The 24,064-nt window shown below is 57.0% G+C and overlaps 7 protein-coding genes across 7 annotated transcripts; 4 read left to right on the forward strand and 3 right to left on the reverse strand.

The window, feature by feature from the left end:
* Positions 1-1,815: 1,815 nt before the first annotated feature.
* Positions 1,816-5,064, reverse strand: GGS23DRAFT_613036 (uncharacterized protein; the record flags this gene model as incomplete). Its single annotated transcript, XM_051520532.1, has 4 exons — positions 1,816-2,498; positions 2,784-4,563; positions 4,597-4,703; positions 4,740-5,064. 4 exons carry the CDS (start codon positions 5,062-5,064, stop codon positions 1,816-1,818), a joined length of 2,895 nt encoding a protein of 964 aa, XP_051376575.1.
* Positions 5,065-5,595: 531 nt separating this feature from the next.
* GGS23DRAFT_550436 (uncharacterized protein) lies at positions 5,596-6,981 on the reverse strand. The gene is made up of 2 exons (XM_051515283.1): positions 6,395-6,981; positions 5,596-6,337 (listed from the first exon to the last, which is right to left on the reverse strand). The coding sequence occupies exons 1-2, from the start codon at positions 6,741-6,743 to the stop codon at positions 6,291-6,293; spliced, it is 396 nt and encodes a 131-aa protein (XP_051376576.1). The 5' UTR covers positions 6,744-6,981; the 3' UTR covers positions 5,596-6,290.
* A 1,864-nt stretch (positions 6,982-8,845) lies between these two features.
* Positions 8,846-9,633, forward strand: GGS23DRAFT_550438 (uncharacterized protein). Its single transcript, XM_051515284.1, has 2 exons — positions 8,846-9,383; positions 9,432-9,633. Exon 1 carries the CDS (start codon positions 9,055-9,057, stop codon positions 9,310-9,312), a length of 258 nt encoding a protein of 85 aa, XP_051376577.1. The 5' UTR covers positions 8,846-9,054; the 3' UTR covers positions 9,313-9,383; positions 9,432-9,633.
* GGS23DRAFT_201488 (phosphotransferase enzyme family-domain-containing protein) lies at positions 9,534-11,153 on the forward strand. The gene is made up of 3 exons (XM_051511785.1): positions 9,534-9,773; positions 9,864-10,359; positions 10,413-11,153. Exons 1-3 carry the CDS (start codon positions 9,754-9,756, stop codon positions 11,097-11,099), a joined length of 1,203 nt encoding a protein of 400 aa, XP_051376578.1. The 5' UTR covers positions 9,534-9,753; the 3' UTR covers positions 11,100-11,153.
* Positions 11,154-11,937: 784 nt separating this feature from the next.
* GGS23DRAFT_602752 (HET-domain-containing protein) lies at positions 11,938-13,861 on the forward strand (the record flags this gene model as incomplete). The annotated part of the gene is made up of 8 exons (XM_051519369.1): positions 11,938-12,248; positions 12,315-12,507; positions 12,569-12,924; positions 12,955-12,973; positions 13,007-13,057; positions 13,094-13,384; positions 13,421-13,486; positions 13,523-13,861. The coding sequence occupies 8 exons, from the start codon at positions 11,938-11,940 to the stop codon at positions 13,859-13,861; spliced, it is 1,626 nt and encodes a 541-aa protein (XP_051376579.1).
* Positions 13,862-14,103: 242 nt separating this feature from the next.
* On the reverse strand, positions 14,104-15,992 carry GGS23DRAFT_550441 (uncharacterized protein). Its single transcript, XM_051515285.1, has one exon. The coding sequence runs from the start codon at positions 15,729-15,731 to the stop codon at positions 14,706-14,708; it is 1,026 nt and encodes a 341-aa protein (XP_051376580.1). The 5' UTR covers positions 15,732-15,992; the 3' UTR covers positions 14,104-14,705.
* A 6,409-nt stretch (positions 15,993-22,401) lies between these two features.
* On the forward strand, positions 22,402-23,737 carry GGS23DRAFT_593138 (NMT1 protein; the record flags this gene model as incomplete). Its single annotated transcript, XM_051517998.1, has 4 exons — positions 22,402-22,596; positions 22,658-22,726; positions 22,806-22,955; positions 23,048-23,737. The coding sequence occupies 4 exons, from the start codon at positions 22,402-22,404 to the stop codon at positions 23,735-23,737; spliced, it is 1,104 nt and encodes a 367-aa protein (XP_051376581.1).
* Between the last annotated feature and the right edge of the window lie 327 nt (positions 23,738-24,064).

The following is a 24,064-nucleotide window of genomic DNA, read 5'->3' on the forward strand; positions in this document are numbered from 1 at the left end:
GGGAGGGAGCGCAGATAGGTTCTCGAAGGGAAGAAGAGAAGGGAGAGAGAAAAATAGAACCAGAAAGAGAATACGAGGAAGGGAAGAATACAGAGAAGCTAGAGAATCGATTCCTCAAAGCCACGGCTTATTATGCCGTCGTCGTCGTCGTCGCTACTCGTACACTATTATGGCTCATCTGCTATTATAAGGAGCCGCCAACCAGAAATAGAAGCTTCAGGGCCGAAGCCACCATGTTTAAGCATAAGCCTCGCGAGCCACCAGCTTCCGGCCAATGACGACTGTCGTTTTCAACACGCGCCGTTTACGCCAGCTCTCTTAGGCGCCTAACCGGCCCTGGGAGCTGCTGGTATATCTACGTTGGTATACTGCGAGGCAGCGCCTCTAACCGGGGGCAAGTGGACTTACGCCACCCAGTTAACCCTAGGTGGCTTAGGTAGTTTCATTCACACATACGTACAGTTACCCTCCCCCCCCCCCCCCCCGAAAGAGCTTCGAGTCTGGCCTCGCATCGCCAAACCCACACTCGCCTCGCCCTTCCACCGAAACGTAGGTCATCGTACTGCCGGCGACACCGGAGACTCGACTTATCCCAGATCCCAGCGACACGATCGCGGGCCGGAAGCAGAAGCAGTCCTCGCTTCGACAATCACCTCCGAACTGCGCGAAGCACTTGCTTCGCTACCTACCATCCGTCACATGACCACGGGCCACCCCCCCTGCGGCCACCTTACCTTTACCGATAAAAAAAAGCGAAAGTCCGGGAGGTGACTCGCGTTATGCCGCGCGCTATTCCGTCGTCGCTGCTCCTGGGTAGCTAGCTCGCGCTAGGCCAACTCCCGAGGTGTTCTGCGATGAAATTCGACTGGTCCATCTCGGTGGACGCGGGTAGAATCGAAATTATCAGGTTGCCTTGTATAACGCGTCCATTGCCGAAGCCGAGGACACCAGAGATCAGTAAGTTATATAACGGAGGATAGGTTCGATTCCTAACAGCGCTTCTTGGTAGTCTTCGTTGTTTAGCTCATCTACCAGATGTGCACACTGAACCCCGCTGATGCAGCGGTTTCGGCCGCAAGGAACATCTCACCTTCTCCCAGACCTGATGTCGGTACTGAGACGGCCCAAATAAGTGTGACATCCCTAGGTCGGAGGCTGAGGATTCGCTGCGGCGAAATAACGGGTATTGCACGAGGCATATTTTTTAATTTATGTACGTCGGAGCGAGTCCGGCGCGCCGCTATCGCGCCCGGGAAAGTGCCACCAGAGCGATGGCCACTCGGTAGTTGTACTTGGGAACGTTCCTTCCCGCCTGTGGCTGCTCGCCCCGCGAAGGGGCCACGCTGTCCGTATCAGAAAGCCGTGTGTCTGCTTCACATCGTCAAGAAAGGGGTTGTCGTTGGTATTAGAGGGTATGGCTCTGCGCGTGGGAGACGGGAGAAGCCGTGCACGGGTAGCCGGGTAACTTAGTCGATACCGCCGGGGAGAACTCTTGATCTGATGATGGAATAGCTAACTACGTTATGCCAACACACCAGCTCAGCAGCCGTGAAGCTCCCTCCCGACGAAGCTAAAGGCGCCGTCGTAATTATTCCTAAGCCATACTTGTCCGAGCCTTTCTTCTCCTTCTTCCTCTCCTTCTAACACGGCCCCGGACGCCCTCACCACTTTTGCCACCTTATCTTCTATATGTAATATGCCCTATTACTCCCTCTCACACCACCACAGCCCTCCCCCTTACGACCCTCCGCGCCCTTCTCGCCGATCGAATCGGTCGCCGCACGAGATACCCCCCCGTACGGATCCGACCCGCACCTACAGCAGCGCGCTCTCACTACTGCCGCCCTCCTCCTCGCTACCCGCCACGCGCCGCCTCCGGCTGCTCAGGAACCGATCCACCATCCCCTTGCTTCCGCCCACCATAGCACCGTATTCCCTCTCATCCCCGTCTCTGCCCCCGGCCTCGACCACGGCCACTCCCGGGCTTCTACCCCCCTGCCCCCGCTCCGCTACAACCACTACCTCGTCCAGCTCAGCACCCGCGCCCGCATCCGCCGTATTCGTCTCTGTCTTCCCAAATATCCCCTCCACCGCCGCCGCGAGCCCCGGACTCGGCAACGTCCCGGCGCCGGTCCCCCATATTGTGCCTCTCCCTTGCCGTTGGTGCTGCCGCCGGCGCACTAGCCTCGCAGTTGGCGTCGCGGGGAACGACTCCCCCCTGAGCGGCAGCCCCTGTGTCGCCGCCGTCTTCCTTCGCTCGCCCGAGCACTCGTCCGCCGGCGGCGGGGTCCCCTTGGCCGCGGCGGACGATTCCCGTGTCTCCCACCCAGACCGCGCACCGCGAAGCTTCGGGGACCCTGAGAAGGCCTCAGGCTCGGGCGCCTCGTTTTCCTTGCCACGTTGCTGCTGGTTCGTCGTCGCTGCCTCAGATAGGAGCGGTGTCTTTTGGGGGAGAGGAGGAGGCGGCGGTGGTAATGGTGGCGGCGGCGGCGGAGGGCCTAGAGCAGCATTGTATTGGCGCGACACCTGGCGGGCCGCGGGCCGCACGTTGCTGTCTAGCCCGATCGTCTTTAGCGCGGCGCTGTCTGGGCTTGCGGGCTCGTCGCGAGCGTCTGGCGGAGACGGAGGCCGCGGTTCGTGCTCGCCTTCCGAGTCCGAGTCACCGTCGATCTGTGCTTCTTCGCGGACATGGCGAGCCCGCACACCATCCGTCGACGCTCCCGCGAAATAGGAGGCACCTTCCCCGCCGCCGCCGCCGTCGTCCTGGCGGTGGTCCACCGTACCCTCGAGCTTCGCTACGTGCGTGGACAGCCAGCGCTTCCACTCCACGGAGCTCGAGGACGAAGTCACGCGGCGGGCCGGGAGGGCGGGAGCCGGCGGGTCGAGGAATATAGTCGCGTCTCCGTGGTCGCCGGGTGAGCTCGTAGCGTCGCCGCTCTCCGACGCCGCGTCGTTCCCCCGAGACCCGGACGCCGGACCCGCTGTGTTGTCTGAGTATACGCTCTCGGGGTACCGCATCTTCTCGTCGACGTCGGACTCGCACGAGCTGGGGCGTCGGATGGGCAAGCTGGTCAGCGACCGCATCCAGGGGCTGAACCCGGGCGACGCCAGCGGCGCGTGCGGAGGCGCCATCCGCATCGAGTCCTGAAGCGCGCGCCGATACGGGCTCCTCGTGCGGAACAGATGGCACGTAGGGCTGGCGAAGAAGGCCGAGCTGCGAGACGAAAGCGTTGTCGCCGCCTCCGCCATTCGCGGGCCCGACAGCGGCCGGCTGCTCTCGCCCGCTAGGGGGTCCGGTGTGCGAGTTCTTGGCTGTGTGCTGGTGCGCAAAGGAGACCCGTTCGAGTCCGCATGGACGATGTGAACGTTTGCGCCCATCTTCCTCTGGACCGTCCCTGTCGATGATGTATCGGAGCAACCGCCGGGGAAGACATGGCGGATGGTCGAAGGGGAGTTGGGCTCTTCACTTCCGCATTCTTCAGAGCTACCCCCTGGAAGTAGGAACTCCGGCTCCATGGGACCGCCAGAATTTGACTGCTCCTTCAAGTCGGCTTTCCCCGGATGTTGTCCTCTACCATGGATCCTTTTCATGAGGGCCGAGTAAATTCTTTGGCCGTCTACGGTCGCTGGCTTCCGCGGTGTTGGCGATGAGGAGGCATGCGCGTCGTCTTCCTTGACGATTGGTAAACGCTGCCGGATCCAGCCTGCTCCATGACTACGTAGGGTATCAAACGTATTAGTGTCCGAGTTCGTCCAGCTGGTTACTCGGGACTTTGTATCCGAGGCTCTCTCGCCGCTCCCGAGGCTGTCCAAACTTCCCTGCTGAGAGCGAGGTTGCTGGTGAGAAGAGATGGTGTGTAAAGACGGAATCCCAGACCCGACGCGAGCTAGAGTAGCCTCTTCGTCCGCAGAGCCGAGTTGGGACCCATCGTCTCCGACGGAATCGAGACTCTTAAAATCCGTGACGTGAGACTTTGAAGCCTCAATGTGCTGTGGAGGGAATGTCGCTTCATCGGTATCCCCTCTACCTAAGTTCAAGAGACTCTTTAACTTGTGCTTGAAGCCGTGCGACGCCCTCTGAGCTCGGCTTCTGAGACTCGCCCCTTTTGAGATTACGCGATTGGCGGGTAGGATATTATCGTCGCCATCGGTATTTCTCATGCTCCTTCTGAGAGGTCTCTCGGCGTGAATTGATTTGTTACGACGAGGAAACCCCGCTGATTGTGATTTCACGTGGCCTATGTTGCCGTGCAAAACTTGAACGCCGGCATCCTTAGACGAAACCATTGACACGCTGCCATGACGACGAGGAATTAAGCCTGTTCTACCCCCTGCCCCTGTCAAGAAGGACGTAGACTGCGGTGCCTTCGCCTTCATAGGTGGTATATTCTCATCTGTGTCGGGGGACGGTGGCTCTAGGGACGATAGGGGCATCCGATTCGTCGCCGGTGAAGTTGGGGAATGGGTGTAGGATCTGGGAGTCATGCTAGCGCTCGGGGTTGCGAGCATCGACTTGGACCTGCGAATTCTGTGACAGGATGCTGGAGCCGACACAGTGTTTCCCTCGGGAATATCATGCTCCGCGCTGACAAAGACCGCGTCAATAGTGGCCCCCTTGGCTCTTCTCGATGTAGATTTGACCTCTCCGGCGGGACTGTATCCCGTCTGCGGGTTCTCGGGACCGTTGACGGCGGCTCTAGCTACTGCGGCAATCGGTTCAGAGCCCGGCGTTGAGCTACCGATGTTGACGTAGTTTTGTGTGTTCTTAGGAGTTCTCGATCGGACGAAGCGGACGCTCTGCTGCCGCTGCACAGTAGGGCCGTTATCGCATCTCTCGTCACGGTTACCGGTGTCCCCTCGAGGACCGTTATCCCGCGGCGGCGGCCACAACGCCGTATCCGTGGCAGATCGTCTCCTCGCCCTCGCGAAGGCCTGGGCGGCCGCGGCTTGGGCGTCACGCTCCGCCGTTTCGGGGTGGATATGCTCCAAGTGGACCCCTCTCGCAGATAATGTTGACTTCCGCCGGCTGAGGCCGTGGGGCTTGTTGCTACTCCGATTATACATGGCGTCTCGGGGGCCGGCTCGCTTGTATCTAGGCATTCAACTTGAGCAGAAGACGTAGCTGAGGAACAGCGCGCGAGCCCACCGAAACCAGCACTGATGATGGGACCGTCGGATGTGGCCTTAACGATAGATCATCTCTCTAGGGACTGCGTCAAATACAGATTAACCAAAAGCCGCGGCTCTCCGCGCAGGGTGCGCTAGCTGAGGCGATATTGAAAACTGATCGAGCTCGACGAGTGTGTACAAAAATGGGAATGCGTGAAGAGGCTTCAGAAACGAGCCCGTATCACGGAATCTAGACATTATCTGAGACTACCTACTATCCGGCCCCGTGAAGGGGTAGGAGGACCAGCCTAACCTGCCTGATGATTCCAACAGCTATGCCTTCCCTAGATATTACGTGTAGACGTGGTGTACTACGCTATTATCGGGTATTGCGGCCAGGCAAGAAGGAACACGAGATCCCGTCGTGCTGACACTCGAAGAGAGCCGTGCCTTCTAATCAACATATCACCGGTCGCAGTCGTAGGCAAGGTAATTGAATGGCATAGGTATGTGACGTGGAAACGTATACGCCCCCATCTCCCTCGTGGGCTACGCAGGCTAATATAGGCAGGGTTCCCTACGTGACAAGATAAAGGCACCCTGCCCTTCAAGAATCCACGAGACAAGGGTGCAGACCATACTCCCCGCTGTGCTATCTTACATGTCAAGTTCCACGAAAAACCCCTAGAGCTCCTCCTCGGAGACATTGTCGATCTTGATGTCCTCTTTTTTTGGCTTTGCGTCCGGGTACGTATTTGACGACAGTCTGGGAGATAACGTTGAAATCATGCTCGACGGCATTTTCGAGGTCACCGATGTCCAGCCGGCTAGAAAATAAGCGCCTCCAATGTATACAGGTATATATACTATACCCCTACCGACTGCTTCTCTCCCTAGTCGGTGGGCGGCGAGGGGAGGGGGGGTGGTTTGTCGGGAGATGTCGCTGAAACCGTCGGCTAGCTCTATAGAAGACTCAAAATCTCAGCTCGCCGCGGCCGAGGAGAACCCCGTTGCACCCCGAAGCCAGCTGCAGATGCCTCGTCCATGATCGCCCCGATCACCTCAACAGCAGCCCCAGCAGCATGCCCAACGACAAGGACAACCTCAGAAGCAACCAGATCAAAATCAACCTTTTCAGCAGACAGCCACAGTCGACGGCTCCGGCAACGGGTCGGGCACCTTCAAACCTCCCTGCCGATGGCTGTCACAAGTGCCCGGACCCGAGTTGCTGCGGCGATTGTCAGAAGCCGCGACACCCTTAACGATAAAAGTAGGTAGTAAGTACTCTTGAGGAGAGGCCTGAACACCCCAGATAATGTACGTCGATAACTGATATCCATTGCTAGGAAGAGGCAAGTCGATGTACCCGTCCGTTGGCCATCGTCGTGAATTTCCAACGCAGCGAGTGTCTTCATCGTTGACGAATCTTGGGTTCGGACACTTGAGTTATGCGGCCAGACCATGTTCCAGGCCCGGTCAGTGCACCCAAGCCCCTGGTACAGGAGACGTTGCTGTTGGTCGCCCACGATTGCCTGAAACACCTCAACTGGGTTAAAGAGATCGTCCGCGTTGGCTGTGTTCGAGTTGGCGGCGAAGGGGAAAATATGGCAACACTCTGGGTCAGCAGTGTGCATGAAGATGCAAGATGCGTTGTCGCGTTGAAGGCACTGAATCGATGGGGCAAAAGAGGTGAGAGGTAAATATGTTAGCCATGATCAACGCCGAATGTTGTGCGAGTCATCGTGCCGATGCTTGCGGCTGAAGGCAGAGGGTGGCTGTAGATAATACCCGGGCAGTATGTGGTCTCGGGTCCGTTGGGGGAAAGGAGAAGAGAGAGGGAGAGAGGAGAAGTTCGGGGAGACCACGCAGGGGGAGAGGGGGGATTACCTCGCGACGGGTTCTGTCCTGGACTTGACTCACTGCGCTGACAGACCAGAGTTGCAAGAAGTGGCAACGCCACGCGAAGAAGCAAACACACAAGGACGCACACTCTGCGAAGCACCTGCAAGTAACGGCAGTTGAATGATGGGAATCCGAGAGCTGGCGATTTACCTAGGTACCTAGGTAAGTAACCTAAGTTAGGGAAGCAGCATATGGCAGCAGCACTCTAGGTACCTCACCAGTGCGGAAAGGGGGTGCTTTTGGTCAGAGGGAACTTGCTGTATCGGACTCGTGCTGTCGACTCCCCTCCTATGCTAAGAGAAGAAGCCGAAGTTCCGTCAACAGCTCTCTCCGCCTCTCCGTCTCTCCCAATCCCCTCTCTCAGGGCCGAGACGTAATGCACACACCTACCTATGAAGAGGAGAGAGGTAGGCAAGTCTCGGTCACCTTGATTCCGATTGACCTCGCTTCCTCACTTCGCGTGGCGCCGTTACGCGGTAGTAATACGTACCTACCGCACGAGGGTCTCTAATATCAATAAGAGGTAGGTACTCAATATACTGTGGAACGTGCCTACCCACGCGGTTTAGCTTACGTACCTCAGGTAGGTGAGGCACCTTCTGTGGTTCTCCCCCTTGAGGCTGGAAGGCGCCTTACTTGTCTACACTTGAATAACAATTACATCAGTCAATACTTGATATCACCATACACACCCGCCATTATTCGATTAGGAAGGTCTGTAACGAGAACTCAGAGAGACAGACAGAGAGAGGGAGAGGGGCTAGCATTCTCATTTACCACGCCCGCACCCGCTAAACCTCCTACCACCGCTGCAGAGGCTGCTGGCTTCTTTCTTTTCGTCGACCCCCGTTCGGCATTACCTCGACTTACAGGTACCTCTTACTTCCTTAGGTACTAACCCTCTTACATAGATATATCAACATTAACAGACGGCTACATGTCCTCGTTTGCGCATGCACGCTTCCATACGGGGGCGTTCTCCGTCGCGACACCAGGAATCCGAAAGCTAACGACGGTTAACACCCCGTCTCGCGTCGAAGCGCCCCTACTACGCTGAATGGAAGAGGCCAGCGGACATCGGCGGCAGGTAGCCTATTCCTACAAGTCGATGTGGTTGGATGCGGCGGAAGTCCTCGCCGTACGGCCGGGCTAGGCCCAGTTAGGCAGTTGGCCAGCTTACCGCAAGGCCGTGGTTGGGCCGACTCGGCACGGCGGTTAGGCATGTTGGTGCACCGTGGAGGACAGAGGCCCTGGTTCCGGGTCTTGGCGGCGACAGCATCGAATAGCGTTTGGCATCGCTCGCCCGTCGGGAGAACGGGTTAGGGACATCCAAGTAGCGGTCAAGATGTCCGGCTGCAACTTGGAAAGAAAGGCGAAAAGTGGGAGGGAGAAGATTCGGCCGGATACGGAAGGGATTATATTGCTTAGAGCTATGGTTAGCGAGGGCAGGAGAGGCGAAGAAACTGCACGACCGGAATATCGATAAAGAATAATATTGGGAGAGACGTCGAATTATCCAGAGAGAGGAGTCAACATACGAGGGTGGACGGGCAGAAGCACCACATGCATTGTCACCAAACCTAATGCAACCCGTTGTTTCCCTGGCGCTCCTGGCTCGCAAGGTGTTGCCTGAATTTCGTGCCACATAAAGTGATTACGTACAACGATAGCAAGCCCCTAAGTGAAGGCCTGTAACCCTACGAGAGGCCTTATCAAATTGTTGAGTTCATCTTATCTATCCGTGTGTTAATTGTGTTGATTAGCTGTGTGAAATTCCAGTGCTGATTAACCCTACTCGTGTGTGAATTAGTTGTACGGTTCAACTCGCATCCCTTTTACAGAATGTTTTTACCTAGGTATGTATACAATATTACTGCAAAAACGTAACAGAGAAGCGCAAAGCGTAGCAAAGTGCCTCGACGTATATCAATTGGTAAGGCGGCAAGCTCTCACGTCTTATTCTTCGGATAGGATCAATTAGCAGACTTGATCAAGAGGACGCTGGAGCTGAACGCACCGTCAAACAATGACGACTTCCTCGCTATGGCTATCTCCAAGTACGCAGCAGCAGCGGCGCATAGCTTTGGCAGATTATCCACCTCCCGTATATCTCAGTTTTTCGAACAGCATGGACCTGCTACAAGCGAAGACTGCGATCGCCTCGCCGCTGACATTTTGAGCTGTCCCCTTCTCTGCCCACCACATCGATGTAATACGTCTTACACCTGCTGTAGAATATCTCTGTCTTTAAACCACTGCATGATGTTCCATTTTTCTAAACTCTTGAGCAGTGTAAACTGATTCTGCGCCAGGCTACTTCTTTGCTTGCCTCGCATAGACATTTGAGGGTTGTAATCATCGTTCTACTTCTGGTGAGTGACTGTACCCGCCACGCCCAAGATGTTGACTAAGACCGAGAGGATCATTGAAGTTCGACGAGAACTCTGCTTCGACTTTGCCAATATAGCGACCGACACAGACTCTGAATTGGTTAGTTTCAGTGGCACTTATAGCAGCGCTACTGCGATATAGGTACCTCTCGGTGTTCTCGGCTGCCGGCGGCCCGCTATGAGTAGACAAACCACCAGCTGACAGTTGAGTTATTAATTATTTGTAATTTTCTAGCCTCGAACGCGAATCCGACTACCCGAGTAGGCAACGTCGTAAATTCTTTCACATCTCAACGAAGTCGGCCGTTGGTTTGTTAAAGCTAGAACGCTAATTATCAAGTGTTCTGATGGAATGGAGAGCGGAACTTCGAGGTTAGAGTGCTCTAATATCTCGGCTTATATGACTGCCCCTGGCTACCCTTGACAATAGTCTTCAAAGAGCGCTACTCACTGTTTACCAAGTCTCGAGGCCTTCTCCGGGTATCGTTGGACGTATTTCTTCGAACTACCAGAAGGTGCGCTTCGTTCACGAGCCGAATCGTTCTTGCGATCCGTAAACTGGCCTGGACTCCTCGAGTTTGCGACCAAGGATGGGATCAGCGGCACACTCCTCTCCGATATTGGCCTTGGTCAAAATCACATGGTTCGAATTATTGAGTTTCCTGACGGGACTCGGTGGTTGGCACGATTGGAATTGCCACCTCTGCCTGGATCTGAACACTCTGAAGACGTTTTAGTGGCGAAGAGAAGTTGCGAAATCACTACAATCTCCTTCCTACGGCAGATGACCAGCATACGTATTCCTCAGATTTACGAGTTCGACTTGCGTAGCGACTGTAACGTGGGAGCGCCATTCACCATAATGGAATGTTTACCGGGCAATGCAGGAATGGATATTGCTATGACGATACCACCTGTATACAAGCACAAGATTCTACGCGACCTTGCAAAGATTCATGTAAGTGCAAGCTTGGGGTCGGAGTATCGCTAATAGCTGACTCACTTGGCAAGGTTCAACTCTCGAAGACTCTACTACCAAAGATCGGTACTATTACCTCGATCAACGAGGACGGCACATGCCAGCAAGGTCCGATACCCGGATTAGGTGGCCCTTTCGATACCGCGACTCAATTCTTCCAAGCATGGGCGACCAAAGCGAAGTTTGGCGTGACAGACGAGCAACTGCGACAAGCATCTGGCGCATATGCTGATGAAATTGCCCAGTCAGTCTCTGTATTTGCCAAGTCTATCAGCGACCTAGCCAGTAAGCTGTCTCTTCGAGATGGTGGCCCATTTCCTGTCTGGAATTCCGATTGGGGCTGGAACAACAATGTATACGATGAAGACGGAAATCTTCTTGGCTCTGTTGACTGGGAGAAAACCTTTGCTGCGCCATGGGAGTTATTTGCGGATTACCCTTTGGGTCTCACAACGATACCCCCGGCTATGGATGCTCCTTGGAACTACGATGAAAATGGCTACCCAAAGGATGCCGAACTGGCTCAGAGGTTTGCAGATCAGCAAGAATATATCACAGCCGTGAGACAGGAAGAGATACTAATCGGTGGAACTGAATGTCGTCTATCACAAGGGCTCAGTGATACAAGGAGGCAGCAACTGGCGAGTGCGATGAGGCTATATCTGGACGGAAAACCTGGCTTTTACTCGAAGGTAGTTGACCAGTTCATGTCCAGATAGCTTTGGTGACTGCAGTTAGTCGACAAACTTACATGAATTACGCGCGACATCCTACTGCTCATGATATGTAATAATGGTTTCGGTGATCGCACGCACACTATTCACTATATTTAACTGCTTTTGCCTCGCCGAAAGGGAGCGCGTATTCTAGTCAGGTCGGAACTTACAACGGGATGAGCTAATACTCACATTCTCTTTAAACCCTATGTAAGTGCTTGGTGAGGCTCTGAAATATCACGACTTGTAGGTACAGTTTCGCATCGACCAACTTGTCAGCAAGCTCATTCGCAAGCCCGCAGTTCCGGCATCATCTGCAGGCCTTTCGGGGTGAAGAATATCATTTTTTTTAACTGCTTGAAGACCAAGTAGAAAAGCCGAGCGACCATGCCCTTTAAATTAGCTTCATAATAACTGTGCGGCTGAAGAATTACCTAGGTGGAATAATGGCCTATTCTTACGCTTAGGTCGATTTTCAACTTACGAAAATCTGGTTATCAGGCACTCTCACCCATGGTGCACCGCACGCCCTGGTCTATAATGAAAGACAATATTAAGATTAGGGTAAGTAATTATCGAATTCGGCTTAGGCAGATACCGTGGCATGTGGGAGTCCTCCGAACAAGCGGCACAGTTGGGGGGGGGGGGAGATCCGCCAAGCACAGCCTCCGTATAACCCCATCCTAAGTTGGCCAAGCCGTCACAAATGTCTCGCTCCGTTAGAAATTGATCACGCCTCTGATCGTCCACGCCCCGCATGGGACGTCCGGGTGATGTGAGATTGTGCACATTCGTGTCTAGCTGACAGCCACAACCCGTAGGCGACAAGTGGAAAAAGAGCATGGCCACGTTCGCCTACTCGCCTCTGACCCATCAGGATGACATCCGAGTCCTGACGCTACACCCTAGCGCCGACAGCCAACGTCCCCTCGAGGGGTCCATAAGTCACATCCGACTCCCCAGCACCGCGCGGCCCTCGTTCCCAGCCGATCCACCCCCGCCGCGGAGGACGAGGGCTCTGTGCGACACCTTCGAGGAGCTCATGCAGAAATCGCGCCGCGGTGCCCCCTCTGAGGACTCGGGCGGCACCGTTTGGGAATGGTCGCTTTCCGAGAAGTGCAAGAAGTCCGTCCGGCGGGTGATCCGCGGGAGGTGAGCTGGCCATCCCTCTCCTCTCTCCCCCCTGCCCCCTGGACCCGACGGCTTACGGCGCGCCAGGGAAATGGTCCTCGAGTACCCGGTCCTGGCGTACCAGTGCGCGCGCGTCGACTACGCGCCGTTGGCGTACGACGCGCTCTCGTACACGTGGGGCGACCAGGCGCGGACGCGGGAGATCGCGGTGGACGGGGCGCGGCTGGCGATCACGGCGAATCTGCACGCGGCGCTGGTCGGGCTGCGGGCGGCGGCGGCTGTGGATCGACGCGGTGTGCATCGACCAGGCGAACGTGGGGGAGCGCAACCACCAGGTGCAGCTGATGCGGCGCATCTTCGCCGCGGCGGCGTCGGTGGTGGTGTGGCTCGGCGACGCCGCCGGCGCCGTCGGCGCGACGCTCGCCATGGCGCTCGACTGCAGCTGGAGCCGCGGCCGCCGCAGCCTCTTCGAGCACGGCGCCGAGCCCGTCCGCGGCCTCGCCGAGCTCTTCCGCCGCCCCTGGTGGCGCCGCATCTGGATCGTCCAGGAGGTCGTCGCCGCCCGCGAGCTCGTCGTCCTCCTCGGCCCCACCGTCCTCCCCTGGCGCATGCTCGGCAGGCTCTGCGCCGAGATCCAGGCCTCCGAGTTCCTCGCCCACCCCCTCGCCCCCGCCCTCCACGCCTGCGGCTACCAGAGGTTCACCGCCCTCGACAACTTCCGCCGCAGCGGCCGCACCATGCCCCTCGTCCGCATCCTCCAGTGCACCCAGGACTACCAGGCCAGCGACCCGCGCGACAAGCTCTACGCCCTGCTGGGCATGGCGTCCGACGTCACGCCCGACGACATCGCGCCCGACTACACGAAGCCGGTCCAGGACGTGTTCGTCGACCTGGTGCGCTTCATGGCCGTGCACCGCCGCAGCCTCGACATCCTCGCGTCGGCGCGGCTGTCGGCCTCCCGCGGCGGCGCCGCCCCGAGCTGGCTCCCGGACTGGGAGGGGCCCGACGCGCTGCGGCCGCTGAACAGCGAGGAGCCCGGCGGGCACTTCTACCGCGCGTCGAGCCACACCGAGGCCGTGGTGGACCTGGCCTCGTTCCCGGCCAACCTCGGGGCGCGGGGCGCGGTGGTGGACACGATCGACGCGTTCGGCAGCGCCGTCGGCCTCGCGAGCGAGAGCCGGGGCGCGATCCAGCGCTGGAAGGGCATCGCGGCCGAGAACCTCAACCGCACCACGATGCGGCTCTTCGAGCGGACCATCGTGATGGAGAAGGACCACACCGGCACCCTGGCGCAGGGGTCCTTCGGCAAGGGCTTCGACGACTTCCTCGACGGCAGGACGCGGTCCCAGTTCGCCCAGCGGTTCTCCGACGCCGTGGCGCGGGCCGTCGTGGGCCGCCGCTTCTTCGTCACCAAGAACGGGCGCATGGGCCTCGGCCCGCCCGAGATCCTGCCCAGGGACCGCGTCGCGATCCTCATGGGGTGCCAGGTGCCGCTCGTCCTGCGCGAGGTCGGCGACGACGCCGACAGCATGGTCGTCGTCGGCGAGGCGTACGTGTCGGGGTTGATGAACGGCGAGGCCGTGGCCGACATGCTGGAGAAGGAATCCGGCACGAGGATCATCATACTGAAATGAAGACTCGTCCGCCTGTAACGCCGCCCCGTCGCCGACGTACATATAACAGAGACAGGGTAGTAAACGAACGAATGAAAGAACGAACGAATGGGAATGGCGTTACATCTGCCAAGTGACAGATCTCGCCCTCTCATCCTATTGTCATCTTGCTTCTCGTTCCATTTTAGATATTGATACCAACCATGCTGGTAATAGCAGTGACGATAATGATTTCAATAATAAACTAGTATTATATATCTACCCCATAGTGCGCGTCTCTCTTGTTACGCAGCCACGCTTGTTACCGTTCCTGGCTTAGAGAACCAGTCTGCGCTCACCGTATTGTATTTTTTCTCAAGACCGCGTCAGCACCCATTGGTGACTTCAATCAGTCTTGTTATTGTTCCGCCATTGAGTCATCATTACCAACCAAGAATTCTCACTTCGCCGCTTACAAGAGGACGGGCCGCACCGGTCGGTGTATTCAAAGTGCGTCTGCGCGTTGGCATGCTGAATTTATTGGCTGCCGAAATCGACAGAGATGAGAAGAGCGACATAATGATGATGATGATGAGTTGCCTAATGCCTGTCCTGAACAGCTATGCACCTTATTTTCTCCTTATGCCAATGATCATGATGAATCCCGAATCCCGTTGTCCGGATACTTAGCCAGCCATACGCCTGTCGCTGTTATGCCAGACCTCGCCCATGTTCCTTGCGCCAGCCCTACTGATGTGCCTTCATAATCGTCGGTTGGTAACGGATTGGGAAGCGGAAGAAGAATACAGAGAGGGGGGAGGGAGAGGCGTACGGGGCTGAGAAAGGGACCCCAGCCCCGAGACTCCCTCGAATGCCCGGGCCGTGCTCAGATCGGCGGTGTCTTCGACCACTTGCTTTTGATCCAGAGCCAGTCCTCGAACGCCCCGGCGTCTGACTGTGGCGGCGGGCCCGTCTCACGCACCGACGTCTTGAACACGCCGTAGAGGCGGTGGTCCTCGGGGCGGTCAATGAGCCCCTTATTCCCGCGGACGTCAGGGCTATCGTCGCCCTCGACGACGCGGCGCGTGACGTAGGCGCGCGTAGCGAAGACCCGAGCGCGTATCTTGTGGCCGCTCGCGATCGCGATCTGGAAGGCGTCGTAGTACGCCCGCGGGATGCTCGCGTCACAGAGGTCCTCGGCCTCGTACAGGCTGAGCATCTCGTGCACGAGCTGCAGCCCTGGTAGTGGCTTGGCCATGAGGTGGCCGAGCCCGCCGACGGCCGCGTCGAGCTGGCCGAGCCGTCGCCGCCGCTTGTCGCTCTCAGCACGCTCCGCTGGAGGCAGCAAGCATATCTCGCACTCGCACGTGAAGAAAAAGTGGTCTTGCAGGAAGCGGCGGCGCTCGGCGCAATCGGCGAGCGGATCCGCGTACGTGATCGTGATCTCCTGGCCGGCCTCGATATCGCGGCCGGCGTGGATGGTGAGCCGACCGAGCTCGGCGTTCCACGTGTTCTGAGCGTTGTTCCGGCACGAGTGGTTGATGCGCGCGGCCTCCAGGAACAGGCCGCCACGTGAAGCGTCGGTGCCGAGAGCTAGTGCGTTCGTTCGCACGATGCCCACCGGCGGCTTGAGGCTGCTGCCGTGCGAGTTGCGTAGGGCAAAAAAGGCGCGCTGCTGATCCTTATTCAGCCGTCTCAACTGTTCCATGACGATGCGCTCGACCGTCTGCATATCGGATATGCCACGGGGCACAATGAAAAGCGGAGCTTCTGAGAGGATACGGGTGCCCTTTGGTATCCTAGTGGTGGCCACCAAGCCATATCCCTTCGTCGGGATGGGCTGGAGGGTATAGAGGCGGCTACTCCCGGCGGCTTCGTCGTTTACGGCCTCCCTTTCGATGATTTTCGCCATGATTTTTCTGGTCCGGTAGGGCGGAAGAGAATGAGTTTGAGTCAGTCTTGCAGCCCAACAATGGCCCGACGGATATTAAATAGTATCGACGGCGAATCAGCCCGTGTTCGGTTCGTTCGCTACCATTCTGTCGGTAACCCGTCCCAGCCCCTCAGGCCATCTTTCCAACGCATCCATACGATGCAGTTTGTCACGTGAAAAATATGCCTCCATGCTGAGGGAGTTATCGATGTGTACAATCCAACGCGTATAGATTGTCTTATGCCTCAGGGTCCCTGTGAAGCTGCTCCGCCCCGTTGCTTAATTATGCGGTCCGGCTCGCTGTTCCAGCTCGCCATCCTTCGAGTACCTGCATAGAGAGGCTCCATTTGAATGAAACCCTCCACCGGTTCCCTCGACCCGGGCGCTTATCCAGACACAGACCCGTTCAGGTTGCCGAGCTTGTCGTCCCCAATGCCCCTTTATGGCCAGCGTGTTCCCCCTCCCAAAAAAAGTCGAAGCTAATCATCCGTGGGGATGCTTGATAATATGGTAATCCTACTTCTTTACTCGTCAGGACACGAACCATCCAGAGCACTTCATCGTCTCTGCCGTACGCAGAAACATGAATTCTTTCCGACCCCCGCATTGGCCCTCGAGGGACCTGTAAGACTACCGAGGCCTCAGAGTTGCCTTGAACCAACCGACGTCCCGAGACTCGATCGAGACACCTTGCGCAGTATGCTGTCAGCATTCTAGCGGACACGTCTACACTATCCAGCGTGGCGCTGACGGCATGCAGTTGGTCCTCGATCTTTCCCGTTACCGCTAACGCAGGCGCAGTTAGCCAACCCTTCTTACCATCATCGTACGAGAGGTTCCAGAGCCCGCCATCGCTACCGTGGATAAACACCTATCGAAAATCCCTGGCCTGCGCGAGACTGCTACCAGGACGTTGCGCCAAAGCCGCGTAAGCTTCCATAGACCGGCCACGTCGTAGCCTCAACACCCGACCGCAGGTGCAATAAGTGGCTATTTCCCGGAGATGCGGCGAGGAGATCGAAACGCGAATCGTTACCATTTCACGAGATTACCGAGGGCATCATGGGTTGCGGGTCGGGTCGGAGAATCCGGCTACATCGCGTTAGACCAACGGCCTTGCGGATACCCCTGGATGCAACGGGCCGTGGGTTTCCCTTCTCCTTAGGCTAGTTAAAGCAACCGTGGGGGCCTCAAACGACAAATGGTGCGGCGCCGGCGAAGGGGATCTAGCCTACGAGTTGTTATCAAAGGTAAACCTCATAATTTGTGGAGGTGAACGTTGTGTCGGCCAGCCCATGCACCTTATCTGATGCATGGCAACGTGCCGCGATTGACGACGGGATCATCAACCCTGGTCATATTCCCCCAACTCGGGTATCGAACCGGAATTTTGCTATTTCCAACCCTCAGGCCTATCGCTCGTGGCAAACGATCCGAGGTGGGGATAACCCCAGGATATAGCGCCATTGAGGGGCCCGGTGTCACGGCTGTGGCGCCGCCCGTCGTCCCAGTTGGAGAAGGGCCCTGAGCCTTTTTATCAGGGATATCCTTGGACGCGTCAACCTAGCGAACGACGGCCCATCGCGTAGAGTTGGCATATAATCCGTCGTCATAGTTTGTGGCAGCAAGTACTCCTTTCTGGACCCTGCTGCAAACAGCATGTACAACGATGTCGGGAGGCGGCAAGAGGGCTGGAGAGTGCGATGAATAGGGCTTTCCTCTCTTCTGCTCCAGCGTCTTCTCGGGGAAGAGAGCATTCCTCTCCTCTCTGGCACGGCCCGGGCCGAAGATTGCATTACCGAGTGTGAATATGAGCTACTTGTAGTACGCTCCTCTCGCGCGACCTTGCCTCTGGGTTGATCATCGCGGTAGCTCCCACAGATGTGTTTTGCCCCGGGGCCAGGTCCGGTCGTCGGGTATATAGAGCCCCCTCTCTCCTCTCGGGCGTTAGCTGCTGCCATATACGGCGCCGTTTTCGCGTACGGGTCGTGCCACGCGTGCGACAGATGTCGGGCCAAGGGTCAATACCAAGCGCGAACTGAGTATGCTCTTAATAGTAATACCGTATACAAGCGTGCGTAGAGACGGGCGGTTGGGGGTCTACTCTTCCGACGGCTTAGAGGTACGAAACGAAACCAGCGCGGTGGGTCTTGAGGACAAGCATGGCGTTAGAGATGACTGCTGTTCTTCGTCAGACGGGATGCCTCCCGCTTCTGTCTTGACGAGGCAGAGTGGCACCAGCGAACACGCAACCATCTGTGCTCCTACCCACCTGTGGTTGTGAGCTCCGAGAGCCAGCGCCGTGCCGTCCTTCCGACGGTCCATAGTCACCTACAGCCGGTGCTAAGTTCTCGAAGTGGGCGAGGACGGGCCAACTTATGCTGTTGCTGATGCTGTTGTGAAGGTGATGGGGGGGTTGTTTTTCGACCACGTATACGAAACAGAAAAGGGCGTCTTAAATCCAGGGGCACTCACGCTCTGCGCATCGCAGCACCCTATCGTATTCCTACCTCTACTGTTGGCGCCTGGGTTACCTGCGCACCCTCTCCAAAATACCTAGGGGTACCTGATATTTAGAGAGCCATAGGTTCAGTACGTACCTGTAGATCCGCCTCCCTTCTATCAGAAGCTGAGTGAGGTCATATCTTTGTCTTCTCTACATCGCGTACGTACCGCCTTCTCCTCATGTACCTCCATTGTAGACAGCTCCCATAGGGTACAAGTACCTAGGTACCTACCTGTAGGAGGTATGTATTCGAGTAATGTCCCCTAGAGTCCTCTCCTTGATGTCAGATCTCCTCTTGACAACCACTGTAGGCATGTCCTGTGCTTAGGGGTTGTGGCCGTGTCGCCCTGCCATAATGAAACCCATATCCTACTGCGATTACAGCTGCAATCCACAGGTGCGCTGGCACATCAACCCATATGCTCTCCCGGCGTTATCTCTAGCGAAGAATGCCGCCGCCGCCGCCGCCGTCGTCGTCGTCGTCGTCGTCTCAAGCGCCACCACCATGTTTTAGGTACAGCTACAGCCAGGACTCCGTATCCTTGCGATGAGTGTACCAACCACCTACCTACCCTCCTAGTCTCTCCCTCCGATCTTCCTCGCCGACATTCCCGGCCGTTACTCGCCTATTAATACCTTCGTTTCGACAAATGTTCACGGCATATGTCGACTTAATATAGAAACCTAGTCTGTTTCGACCGAAACCCGCACGCAACTACGCTGTAGTGTTGTAGGAGCTTTGGCAGGGAACGTGATCGACGATGGCGGTTCCTTACCTATGCTGAGAAGATAATAGGGAGGTGCGCTACGAGTTAGCTATTGGGGAGATGCTGAGGGTGAGTCTCCTTGCCGGAGATGGAAATATAAATTAGAGGCCTTCTCTCAGTGATGGGGAAGAGGAACACGATCTACCACCTCTATTATATGTGGAGCGGCATAACCCAGTGGAATCAGAAGTCGTGAAAACGCCGACGGCAACTCGTGTTACCATTGCTTGCTCATGAAAGTGGTTGTACTCTTGGAAATGTCACAATTATACGCGCTCTCTCCTAGGGAAGGCTGAAGTTCCGTTCGATAACCATGTTGTTAATGACCCCCTCTTCCCCCTTTCCCCCGGACCCCCATGTTGTCTAATTCTCTTCTTTATTTTCTTTCGCTTCGTTCATTCTAAATGCATGTTCCCCCCGGCGCTATTCGTCAAGTGAGAGTCAGCTCATGTTCTTCCCCTACTCTGCCTTCGTCCCCCCCTATTAACTCCTTGAGGCTATCTCTTATGCCCGCTAACTTGGTAAACGCCCATCGGAGCTCGCGCTGATGGTCCGCTATGATCGCGTCGCGGTGGAGCTCCAAGAAGGCGTGGATGTCGCGCCGCTTGTCGAGCGTCCAGCGGACCCAGGTCCGGACATACTATCTCTCTGCGTTGGTCAGTTGTTCCGCTCGGCTGAGCGTGGCGATCACCCAGAGTTGTATCGTCACCATCATCTCCTGGACGGACAGCAGGTCGAACTCCATCTGGGGCGCAGGCGGCGCCGCGCTTTGCGCGGCCGGGTCGTCGGATCGAAGGTTAGTATTAGGTTGCGCGATCCGATCTGTCGCTCCGTGCCCTTCAGCGCTGCTCAGAAGCTGCAAGGCAGCTCTCGATAAGCCCACTAGGTCTCGCGTTGCCGTTTCAGAAGGGGTGGTAGCGGAGCTGCTAGTATATGTCGTTCGAGCGCTGTCCGCACCTCCTTGCCTGTCCGCAGCTGGCCCCCCTATTTTGACTTCTCCTTTTGCTTGCCGTGCTCCAGCTGGACCTGATGGAGGAGCTCCCGCAAGGTTCCCAACTGGTCGAACAGGCGCCGCAGGTTCCGCCTCTCGTCGTCGGGGATCTCGCGCAGGGCCAGATGCGGCTGGATGTTATTGTGCTCGTCGGCGGCCCAGTCGTCACAGAGCTCGATCACGTTGAGTTCCTTGTCTTTCAGAACCTTCTGTCGGCCGAGGTCCCGGATGAAAGTCCATATGATTCCTGCTTTCTCCTCGATACGCTCCGAGTCGCACGCCGGTATCGCAACAGGTTCAAGTCCGTTGTAGCCGCGTTAGCGTCTGTAATTTTTAAGCCGGTTATGTATGATGGGATATTATGGTAGCGAAAACGGAACAAACACAGAGGCGGTGGTAATGTTGGGTGGGTTTAGGGACGCAGAAGCATCGCAGTGCCGACTGGCGCTATTTATCCCCCTGTGCTGGATCCGCGCCTGGGTAGGGAAAGCGCCCATGTTGCCCTTAGTCGGGTCATATTAATATGGCAAGTGACGAGACCTTCCACGGCAAGAAGTGAATACGGGACGTTTTTCTCTAGTCACGTCAACCACCTGCGAGTTGCCGCCCAACGAGAGGTGGTGAGAATGAGAGTACTATAGAGTCAATCGCAGATGCTACATATGACAGGTCTGACTGACTTCAGTAAGACGCGCATCACCCCAGTGTGGATAAATAAGCTACGGAGGGTCTGATGACTAGCATGTCAATAGAGGCGCAAGAGGCATTCGCGAACAAAGGAAGCTAGTCGTGCTAAAGCTGCTGTCGTATGCCCCTGGACTTGCCCATGTTATCAGCTCTTTCCCAGTCACCCACGTCCCTCGAGCTGGACGGCTGACGACGCGTGCCGTTATGAAGAGGTGAGTGTCGAAAAGGGGGTTTTGACTAGAAGGTTCTCGAAAGGTTGGTTACGCAGCTTCTGTCGAGAAAATAGTATGAGCTGAACATCTAACATACCTATTAAAGTGATCATACCATGGGTGTGTGCTATTCAGCCCGCGCATGCAAAGTCACACATCGAAGTATCTGTCGCATGGCCAGCTGGCTACGGGTTGGTTCATGTGGCTATCAAGCCGGCAAAGTTTCTCGTTTACGGGGATCTTCGGCTTCGATTAATTGGTTTCTCAGGCCTATCAACTGACAATAAGGCATATTATACGGAGCGCGCCGAAACCGGGCTGGGCCGGACCGAGTCATTTCACAAAACGAAAAAAAAAAAAGCCTCTCGACCCCGAATATTATCGTCAAGGCTGCCAGAGATTAAAACATGACAGGTTAATGTGGGCGGGTTATTGTGACGCTCGAGGCCGGGCAGCTGTCGACAATATGACATCGCAGCCGCCAAGAGAGTGTGCACTGTTTACTCGCAAGTAGGTACATAATACATACTTACCTCCCTCATGCTTCCGAGGCCGAGAGTCGCTCAGTCCCTGCCGTTACCAAGACGTAGGCGTCCCGCGTAACCCGACGGCAACGCGCCATCAGCTCCCCAGGAGCCGTAGAAGGTTAGGTCATACCCGGGCACCGACTCGGGAACAAGACTAGCTGGTTCCCTCTTCCGCCGTTGGCTTGCTGCCACTTCGTAACCCCCGTCGTCGGCGCGGGTAGGAGGTTTGTTAGGCTCTCGTCCTCGCCAAGCACGCACCAAGATCCCTCCTCAGAAGAGGCGAGGGCACCTCTTAGCGCTGTAGCAGAAGGACAGGCATGCCGCCGCCTACTGCGACATCCACACTCGGGGAGTTCGCTTGCCGCTTTAAGCCGATCGCAGATCAGCCTGAGAGGGAACGCGCTGGCTATCGACGTCACCACAGCGACCGACCGACCGACCGCGTAGCTGGCCGCCCTCCTCGCTGCTCTTTCCCTACCCCTCTTCTTGTGCGTCCAGCCGGTGCTTAAAAGAGTGGTGGCAACCCCTCTTCCACCCTCCTTTCTTCCTCTCTCTCCCTACCAGACATCTTCTCTCCTCTCCATCCTTTTTCTGTGCCCAACACCGTGCTCTATCCCTCAGTTCGCCGTCTTCCGATTTTCTCTCTCCTACTTGGTATGGTTTCGAGGAGCGCTTGCCATCATGGAGCTATCCCAGTATCAAGGTAACGTTAATCAATCGCATGGCGGGTGCTCGATGCTCTCGATCTCGCTTAGACCCCCCACCTCCCCTTCTCTTATTCTTTGGCGGAAGGGAGGGAGGTGATCATAGCAGGAGAGAGGGCGTCAGGGCTGAGATTACACCGTTCAAACTTGATCTGGATAATTCCAGCGAAAGGACATGCTGCTTCCCCCCCTCCCCCTTTATCTCGGGACTTGGCGCGTATTAACTACCACAGTTCGACCTGAGCCATCGTCATCATGTCCACGGACAAGATCACCTTCCTGACCAACTGGCAAGCAGCAAGAGAGAGCTATCCGCTGCGGAGCGAACACCTTGCTAACCCCCGCAGGCATGCCACGCCGTACCACGCTCCCCTTTATCTGGCCCAGGCCAAGGGCTACTTCCGGGACGAGGGCATCAAGGTTGCCATCCTCGAGCCCAATGACCCCAGCGTAGGCCTTAACATCAGACCAGTCGCGTAATTTCCGGAAACCCAGCGCTTACACCCAACAGGATGTCACCGAGATGATCGGCAGCGGGAAGATCGACCTTGGCTTCAAGGCCATGATTCACACCCTCGCAGTAAGGCTCCCTCAGCTTGATTCCCTCGTGTTTATCGGCCAGCTCTTTCTAACAGTAGACAATCTTTCCCGTTGCGTAGGCCAAAGCCCGCGGCTTCCCCGTCCAGGCCATCGGCTCGCTGTTAGACGAGCCCTTCACCGGCGTCGTGTATCTCAAGGAGAGCGGCATCACCGCCGACTTCCAGACACTCAAGGGCAAGCGGATCGGCTACGTCGGCGAGTTCGGAAAGGTATGTGCCGCCCCCCCCCCTCCGTTCACTTCCCTCTGAGTGCCCCCCTTCCTCCCGGAGACCAGACGACGGTGCTTACCAACCCGCCGCAGATCCAGATCGACGAGCTCACCACCCACTACGGCATGACGCCGGCGGACTACACCGCGGTGCGGTGCGGGATGGACGTGGCGGGGGCGATCACGCGGGGGGATATCGACGCCGGGATCGGGCTCGAGAACGTGCAGATGGTGGAGCTGGAGGAGTGGCTCGCGGCGCGCGGCCGCCCGCGCGCCGACGTGCAGATGCTGCGCATCGACGAGCTGGCCGAGCTCGGGTGCTGCTGCTTCTGCAGCATCCTGTACATCGCGAACGAGGCGTTCCTGGAAGCGCACCCGGAGCAGGCCCGCGCGTTCCTGCGCGCTGTCAAGCGCGCCACCGACTTCGTCCTCGCCCAGCCCGAGCGCGCCCTCGCCGAGCTCGCCACCGCCAGGCCCGCCCTCGGCACCCCGCTCCAGCGCAAGATCTTCCAGCGCTCCTTCGCCTACCTCTCTCCCGACCTCCAGAACGTCTCCCGCGACTGGGACAAGGTCACCGCCTACGGCAAGCGCCTCGGCCTCCTCGCCCCCGCCTTCCGCCCTAACTACACTAACCGCTTCCTCGCCTGGGACCTCGCTCCCGCCTCCGCCGACCCCGCCGGCGACCAGCGCCGCATGGCCGAGCTCCAGCAGGGCGTCGCCGCCCACGGTGGCTTCTGCCGCCTCAAGATCGATAGCGCCAACAAGAGCGCTGTCGAGGTTTGAATAACACTTAGACGAGTGCCTGATGTGAAATGCAGAGCAAACGCGACGAATTCGGCTTTTAAGGGGGAGACGGCGAGAGAGAGTACGAGCGGTGCGACCTCGCGACACAATCGGTAGGATTTGTCTACACTCGTTACCGATAACATAGGCACATGTATCTCATGTCACGTATTGGATCACGTACCTAGGAATAAAAGCTATCACTACCAATACTGTCTGCCTCTGCGAAGGAGTATTCACGCTCTGCGTTTTATGACAACCAAATTATTTTCACACAAATAGGTGGCAAATCAGATGTTATTGATCCCCATAGTCTAGTATTACATG

Source organism: Durotheca rogersii (genome assembly GCF_024521655.1).
Source record: "Durotheca rogersii strain YMJ 92031201 chromosome Unknown GGS23scaffold_2, whole genome shotgun sequence".
Classification (NCBI taxonomy): Eukaryota; Fungi; Ascomycota; class Sordariomycetes; order Xylariales; family Xylariaceae; genus Durotheca; species Durotheca rogersii.